Genomic DNA, 8959 nt, shown 5'->3' with positions numbered 1-8959 from the left:
AGGTGTGGATGCAGGTTTTGCAATTCCTGCTGTGTCAGGGGAAGGTTCCGGGAGGGGAGGGTGGGTTGTTGGGGGGCAGGGACCTGACGAGATAGTCAAGGAGGGAACAGTCTTTGCGGAAAGTGGATAGGGGGTGGGGAGGGAAATATATCCCTGGTGGTGGGGTCCGATTGTTGGTGGCGGAAATGTCGATAGACATTCCAATTCATATACCCATCCAGACGGGTTTTAAATGCTGTAATTGTACCAGCCTCCACCACTTCCTCTGGCAGCTCATTCCATATATACACCACCCTCTGCATAAACAAGTTGCCTTTTAGGTCCCTTCAATATTTTTCCCCTCTCACCTTAAGTCTATGCCCTCTAGTTCTGGTCTCCCCCACCCCAGGGAAAAGACCTTGGCTGTTTATCCTATCCATGCCCCTCGTGATTTTATAAATCTCAAAAAGATCACTCCTCAGCCTCCAATGCTCCAGGGAAAATAGCCACAGCCTATTCAACATCTCCCTATAGCTCAAACCCTCCAACCCTAGCAACATCTTTGTATATCTTCTCTGCACCTTTCCTATATCAGGGAGACCAGAATTGAATGCAGTATTCCAAAAGTGACCCAACCGTAAATCTTTTCAGCACACTTTCTAACGCCTTAATTACCTTTCCTAAATTGTTGTGCCGAGAATTAGATACAATCCTCCAGATGACAGCTAACCAGTGAGTGTTTTAGAAATCTCTTCCCTAATGTCCTAGCTGTTATAATCTACACTTGTATTTTTAAAGCTCAGGATCCTGAATGCCTTCTTATCAGCTTTTTCAACTGGCCTTACCACCTTCAACTGTTTGTACACCTATCTTCCCCAAGTCTCTCTGTTGCTGCACCCCATTAGAATTTTCCATTATCTCTCCTTATTCTTCTGATCACCTCACACTTCTCTGCTTTGGGCTTTGTCTGTCTGGTTCTCTTATTCAACCAATCCATTTGCCTCCTCTCAAAATCTACCGCTAGTAATTTTAAGTTTTTAACCCTGCACAAACTTGGAAATTTACCAGCTATAAACCTAAATTCGGGCCATTAATATAGATGAAGCTGGAATATTTTGAACAGTTGCGGGCCCCTTATCTAAGGAAAGACATAGTGACATCGGAGGCAGTACAGAGAAAGTTCACTTGGCTGATATCAGGCATGGAGTAGGGAGAGGTTGAATGGATCAAATTTTACTCGTTGGAATACAGGGGGATGTAGAGGACTTGACAGGGTAGACGTGGAGAGATTGTGGGAGAGTCTGGGACCACAGGTCATAATCTCAGTGCAAGGGGTCACACATTTAAGACAGAGATGAGGAAGAATTTCTTCTCTCAGAGGGGAGCGAATCTGTGGAATTCTTTATCACAGTGAGCTGCCGAGGCTGAGTCATTATGTATATTCAAGGTCGAGAGAGAGATTATTAATCAGTAAAAGAAACAAGGGTTATAGGAGAAAGGATTTACAGTTACATTTACAGCTAAGGATTATCAGGTCAACCATGATCTCACTGAATGAGGAGCAAACCCGATGGGCTGAATGGCCTACTTCTGCTCCTATGTTGTATAGTCTTAAGAAAAATGGTGGCCTGAGCATCTGGTGCCAAACATCTTAAATCTGATCACCATTTTCCGCTGTCACTGTAAATGATTAAGCTGTATTTACTTCATCTTCATTCATTGTTTTGAACTTTTAAAAAGAAATCTGAACCTATTCGTGTCCTAGAGACCCTGTTTGACCACACTTTTGGATTGAATCAGACTGAAACCTCATACGTGTCTAAATTTTTAATCTGTTTTGAGTACAGTATGAGCAATGCAGCCAAGTGATCAATTGGACCAATTTATGAGGGCGAACAACAAAATATGATATTTGTAATTCAGCCCTCAGCTAATCAGCAATCCCTACACGACTTCATTATTACTCTTGTTTTGTAATGAGCAGGTCACTGAATCAAAACTTAACAACTCGTAGCAGGAGGCTATTCAGCCCCTCCAGCCTGTCCTGCTATTTAATACAATCATGGCTGACTTAATCTCTGCCTCTTTCCTGCACTTTCCACATAACCTTTCAATTCACACCATGGACATCCAGGCCCTATACACCTCCATCCTCCATGGCAATGGCCTCCAAGGCCTCCATTTCTTCCTCTCCCGTGGTCCCCACCAATACCCCTCATTTGTTTGGCTGAACTGGTCCTCACCCTCAATAATTTCTCCTTTGAATCCTCCCACTTCCTCCAGACAAAATGGGTACCATGGCCACCCACATGGGCCCCAGCTATGCCTGTCTCTTTGTCGGTTTCGTGAAACAGTCCATCTTTCGCAGTTACACCTGCACCACTCCCCACCTATTCCTCCGCTACATTGATGACTGTATCGGCGTCATCTCGTGCTCCCACCAGGAGGTTGAACAGTTCATCAACTTCACCTACACATTCCACCTCGACCTTAAGTTCACCTGGACCATCTCAGTCACCTCCATCTCCTTCCTGGACCTCTCCATCTCTAACAATGGTGACCAACTCAACACTGACATCTTTTACAAACCCACTGACTCCCACAGCTACCTGGATTACACCCCCTCCCACTCTGCCTTCTGTAAAAATGCTATCCCTTATTCCCAATTCCTCCGTCTCCACCACATCTGTTCCCAGGAGGACCAGTTCCACCACAGAACACACCAGATGGTCTCCTCCTTTAAAGACCGCAATTCCTCACCTCCCATGTGGTTGATGATGCCCTCCAGTGTATCTCCTCCACTTTCCACAACTCCGGCCTCAAACCCCACCCCTCCAACCCCAACAAGGACAGAAGCACCCCCCCCCCGTGTCACCTTCCACCCCACCGACCTCCGCATAAACTGCATCATCCTCCGCCATTTCTGCCACCTACAAAAGGATCCCACCACCAGGGATTTATTTCCCTCCCGCTTTCCATAAGGACCATCCCACCTGCGTCTCCCAGCACCTTCCCCTGCTACTGCAGGAATTGTGAAACCTCTCCCTCACCTCCATCCAAGGCCCCAAAGGAACCTTCCACATCCATCAGAATTTTACTTGCACTTCCACACGTGTCATTTACTGACTCTGTTGCTCCCGATGTGGTCTCCTCTACATTGGGGAGACAGGACGCCTACTTGCACAGCACTTCAGAGAACATGTCTGGGACACTCGCACCAACCAACCCCACTGCCCCATGGCTGAACACTTCAATTCCCCCTCCCAATCCACCAAGGACATGCAGGTCCTGGGCCTCCCCCATTGCCACTCCCTTACCACCCAACACCTGGAAGAAAAACGTCTCATCTTCCACCTCAGGACCCTCCATCCCCATGGTATCAATGTGGATTTCACCAGTTTCCTCATTTCCCCTCCCTCAGCTTACCCCAGTTCCAACCTTCCAATTTGGCACCGCCCTCGTGACCTGTCCCACCTGTCCATCTTCCTTCCCACCTATCTGCTCCACCCTCCCCTCTGACCTATCACCTTTATCCCCCACCTCCATCCACCTATTGCACTGTAGCTTCCTTCCCCCCACCCCCTCCCATTTAGCCACTCTGTGGGCCGCCAGTCTCATTCCTGATGGAAGTGCTTTTGCCTGAAACGTCGATTCTCCTGCTCCTCAGATGCTGCCTGACCTGCTGTGCTTTTCCAGCACCAGTCTCTGGACTCTAATCTCAGCATCTGCAGCCCTCACTTTTGACTAATTAAAAACCTATCTATTTCCTCCTTAAATTTATTCGGTGTCCGGGTATCTACCTCACCCTGGGGGAGTGAGTCCGACCTAAACTGCTCAACCTCTCCTCATAAGACAAGCTCAAAATCGCTGAAATTAAGTATGTGAACCTTCTCTGAGCTGTCTCCAATGCAATTCCTCAAGTAAGGGGGTCAAAGCTGTACTCCAGACGCGGATGCACTATAGTCCCCAGAGCTCTTTTACCTGCGGTTCGTAAAACCAGGGGCTGGGTCTGTAGCCCGCACTCTGGCCCATACTGCAGGGGTATCTGTAGGCGGAGTAGACTGGGACCCGCAGCCCGCTGTTGTACAGAGTGGCAAAGTGGTAATGGTTCTTATACCGCTGGCAGATTCTGAACCAGTTTTGACTCTCGGATAGGCGAGGAGGCACCCCACCCTGGAAGAACCAACTGCACTTGTCAAAATCCTGGACCACTTCCCCCTGCACCATCCGAGCCAACAGCAGCAGGAATAAGACCAGGCTCCCTGTCCCCATGGTCAGGCTCCACACAGTTAGACTTCCCTTGTTCTCTCCACCAAGAGCGATGGGTTCGGGTTTCTGCTGAAATCTCAGCAGGAGAGAGAGAGAGACACACACACGCCCACAAGCTTGTACAGAGGTTTCCTGATCCTTCCTCCTTCCCTGTTGTTACATGCCTCAACCGGTCTCCCTGAGGCAGCTGGACTCGGTAGCCAGGAGCACTCTGCACCACTTCCACCAACTGGTCCTTTCTGAATTCCCAACAGGCACGGTCACTGCTGACCCGGCCAGTGCTGTCAACATTTAGTTCAGCTCCTCCCACGAGGAAGCCGCCGAATGCATCACGCGTCCCCCTGCAATTCTGCGATCCCTCTGCGCCTGGTCTCACATTTGGACAGCTCCCACCTCTGCACTGTCAGATGCAGTTAGCCCGGCCTGACGCCCAACTGTGTGTGCACTGCATGTAAAAACTCTGCAATGCGCCGGATGTTATATCATTCAGTGTAACTAGACGCTTGTCAGGGAGAAGCTGTTTGTACTCCAAGGTTCCCTGGGACATGTAGTTTCCTTTTTAAACAATTGTCTTAACACTCATCCATTAAAGCCAACAAAAACAGGAATTGTTGGAAAAACTCAGCAGGTCTGGCATCATCTGTTGAGCGAGAGAGAGAGAGAGAGAGAGAGCAGAGTTAATGTTTCGGGTCGAGTGACCCTTCCTCAGAAGTTGACCCTTCCTCTTTCGGCTTTTATAGAGCTGTTTCTCCTGCCAGCCGCACTGACCTGCATTTACATAGCGCCTTTTGCAGGTGTCAAATGGAGTCTCATTGAAGAAATTCGACACCCACGAAGCGAACTCTCCCAATTGGCCCTGGGTACTCTCGAGGCTTTATTGTCCGACAAACCCAGCTGCCCAGGAGCATATTTTAAATTTTTTTTTAAAAATCACGCGCTTTTTGAGGCGGCCTCGCTTGTAACTTACTAAAGTGTTGGAGATGGGAGGGAAGAGAATCAGCTGTTTGACTGTGTGGGACTGCTGGAAGCAAGGATTACATCCAAACAGAGTTGGGATCTTCAAGTCACATAATAAAGATGGGTGATCAAGGTCATGGTCAAGGAGGGAGGCTTTTCAGAGGCAGGAGCTCAATGGGTGCTAGAGAAATGGAGAGATTTAGCGTGAGACTCCCAGGATCTTAGGGTTGAGAGAACTTAAGGCACAGTCACCCACTGGGACACCGTGTTTCTGGGCCTGATAGGATGAAGAGTTTTAATGAGGGTGAAAGGAGGACAGGAAAATGGAGAGATGTAAGGGTTAGAGAGGGAAATTCAGAGTGTGAGATCTTGATGATCGAAAGATTGGCAACTGGTAGTGGAATGAAGGGTGTGGAAATGCACAAAGGGTCTGTTTATCCAATGAGCAACCAGAACATTCAGAAAGAGCTGTCTGGGCTGAATCTACAAGAGGCAGTGTGATCTGCACGAAGATGCGTCTGATTCTTTAACTGATAACCCAGGATTCCCTTCCAACACCAACACCCCAAAAACACACAATCAATAGGTAAAGGGCTGTAACAAATCCCACGGTCAACAGCATTGATACAAATCTTATTAATGAATGATGCCCTGTTGGTTGATACAAGAGGGAGTGACTGGGGGTTAAAGAACTCCAGCAGGAAAGGCTGGAAAAAAATAGGCCAGACTGGAGAAAACTAATGCTCTTAATAAACTCCCTCTGTGAGTTTAAATCGACAGATAAACAGTCAGCTAGATAGATAGACAGATAGATATATAGATAGATAGATAGATAGATAGATAGATAGATAGATAGATAGATAGATAGATAGATAGATAGATAGATAGATAGATAGATAGACAGACAGACAGACAGATAGATAGATACATAGATACATAGATAGATACATAGACAGACACAGAGATAGACTGGTATATATTTTAGTTCCCTTCCCTGTATTTGATCTTGTTGCCCAGCTCCTGATGGGTATCACTTGATAATTATTCTTCTAATTAGTAATACAGGTGATTCATAATATAGTTATATATATTGAAACACAAATATAAATAGAATTGCATAGTTACGAACTTTTCAGTACATAAATAATCGCGCATAATACAAACAGTGACTCAGTGGTTAGTGCTGCTGCCTCACAGCACCAGGGTCCTGGGTTCGATTCCCGACTGTCTGGGTGGAGTTTGCACAGTCTCCCAGTGTCTGCGTGGGTTTCCTCTGGGTGCTCCGGTTTCCTCCCACAGTCCAAAGATGTGCAGGTTAGGTGAATTGGCCATGCTAAATTACCTACAGTGGTCGTTGTGTTAGTCAGGGGTTAATATAGGGTAGGGGAATGGGTTTCTCTTCATAGGGGTGGTGTGGACTTGTTGGGCTGAAGGGCCTGTTTCCACATTGTAGGAAATCTAATCAAATCCCACTCCAGCGCAATAACTGCGGCTGACACTCTTGCGTTGTCCTGGGGGAGGTCTGCACCAACAGTGAAGCCACCTTTTGGGGTGCCACAGTGGCTCAGTGGTTAGCACGGCTGCCTCACAGCACCAAAGACCCGGGTCCGATTCCTCGGGCGACGGTCTGTGTGGAGTTTGCACATTCTCCCTGTGTCTACATGGGTTTATTCCGGTTTCCTCCCATAGTCACAAAGATGTGCAGGTCAGGTTACTTGGTCATGCTAAATTGTCAATAGTGTTAGGTGCATTAGTTTAGGGGAATGGGTCTGGGTGGGTTACTCTTCGGAGGGTCGGTATGGACTAGATGGGCCGAAGGGCCTGTTTCCACACTGTTGGGAATCTAATCATCAAATATCAGTCTATTAAATACATGAGATAAAAATGAAAGGTCTACAGTTCTGTACATTTCATGTTAAAGTCTGTGGATGTACGAGTTTAATATAGCAGGAAGTTGAGTTGTCTCATTTTCAGAATGTTGACTTTCCAGTCTAATGCCATCTAGGATTTTCTCCCATGTCATTTTCTGCTGTGCACTGAGGAAATATGTTTTCAATTGCTTTTCTTTCATGAGGTTTGGACAATGCCGGCACTTTTCGCCCATCCCTCATTGTCCCTTTAACTGAATAAGCTTGCTCAGCCATTCCAAAGATGGAAATGTGTTGCTGGAAAAGCGCAGCAGGTCAGGCAGCATCTAGGGAACAGGAGAATCGCCGTTTCGGGCATTAGCCCTTCTTCAGGAAGAGGGCTGAAGAAGGGCTAATGCCCGAAACGTCGATTCTCCTGTTCCCTAGATGCTGCCTGACCTGCTGCGCTTTTCCAGCAACACATTTCCATCTCTGATCTCCAGCATCTGCAGACCTCACTTTCTCCTCAGCCATTCCAAAGGCTAGTGAAGAATGACATTTTGCTATGCGTCTGGAGTCACATGTAGGCCAAACCAGATAAGGAGAGCAGACTTACTTTTCTAAAGGACATGAGACAGCGAGATCTTTTAAAATAACGATGAATGATAATTTTACAGTCACCATGCCTGGCTTGTAGTTCCACATTTATTTACTGAATTCAAATTTCACCAGCGATCACAGTGGCATTTGAACCCATTCTCCCACAACTTTAACCTAGGTCCCGGGATAACTCGCACACTGACATTACCACTATGTCACCAACACATTCAATCCATGATTCAGAGATGCCGGTGTTGGACTGGGGTGTACAAAGTTAAAAATCACACCACACCAGGTTATAGTCCAACGGGTTTAATTGGAAGCACTAGCTTTCAGAGCGACACTCCTTCATCAGGTGATTGTGGAGGGCTCGATCGTAACACACAATTTATAGCAAAAATTTGCAGTGTGATGTAACTGAAATTATACATTGAAAAATTGATTGTCTGTTAAGCCTTTCATCTGTTAGAATACAGTGATAGTTTCACTTCTTTCATGTGTAAATCACAAAACCCTTCGTTGTTCAGTACTTCCGAGGAGCAGAAAAATTATGCTATATTCTTCGTGACCTGCAACACATTCTCAATGAGGATGAGCACCTCACCAAGACCTTCCCCACACCTCGAGGAGAAAGTGAGGCCTGCAGATGCTGGAGATCAAAGTTGAAACTTTATTGCTGGAACAGCACAGCAGGTCAGCCTGCAACACATTATCAATGTGTTCCAGCAATAAAGTTTCAACTTCCCCACACCTCCACTACTTGCCTTTAAACAACCGCCAAACCTCAAACAGATCATTGTTCGTAGCAAACTGCCCGACTCTCAGGACAACTCCATACAACCCTGTCATGGTGTACAGTGCAAGACATGTCAGATTGTGGACATAGATACCACTTTTACGCGTGGGAACACCTCCCACCTTGTACATGGCAGGTACTCATGTGACTCAGCCAACGTTGTCTATCTTATACGTTGCAGGCAAGGATGCCCGGAGGCATGGTACATTGGGGAAACCGAGCAAAGGCTATGACAACGGATGAATGGGCACCGCACAACAATCAACAGACAGGAGGGTTCCCTCCCAGTTGGGGAACACTTCAGTGGTCCAGGACATTCAGCCTCGGACCTTCGGGTGACCATCCTCCAAGGTGGACTTCAGGACAGGCAGCAGAGGAAAGTGGCCGAGCAGAGGCTGATAGCTAAGTTCAGTACCCATCAGGAGGGCCTCAACCAGGACCTTGGGTTCATGTCACATTGCAGGTGATCACCATTGCACTACACACACACACACACACACACACACTCTCA

The 8959-nt window shown here is 47.1% G+C and overlaps 1 protein-coding gene across 1 annotated transcript in view; it reads right to left on the bottom strand.

The window, feature by feature from the left end:
• Positions 1-4732, bottom strand: part of LOC122552608 (endonuclease domain-containing 1 protein-like) — a 7762-nt gene extending 3030 nt beyond the window's left edge. The window contains exon 1 of the mRNA XM_043695358.1: positions 3961-4732. Coding sequence (XP_043551293.1) covers positions 3961-4251 — 291 coding nt within the window. The 5' untranslated portion in view covers positions 4252-4732. The remainder of the gene's footprint in view (positions 1-3960) is intronic.
• Positions 4733-8959: the final 4227 nt, after the last annotated feature.

The sequence above is a fragment of the Chiloscyllium plagiosum genome, chromosome 9 (genome assembly GCF_004010195.1).
Source record: "Chiloscyllium plagiosum isolate BGI_BamShark_2017 chromosome 9, ASM401019v2, whole genome shotgun sequence".
Classification (NCBI taxonomy): domain Eukaryota; kingdom Metazoa; phylum Chordata; class Chondrichthyes; order Orectolobiformes; family Hemiscylliidae; genus Chiloscyllium; species Chiloscyllium plagiosum.
This window is presented reverse-complemented; position numbering and strand designations above follow the sequence as displayed.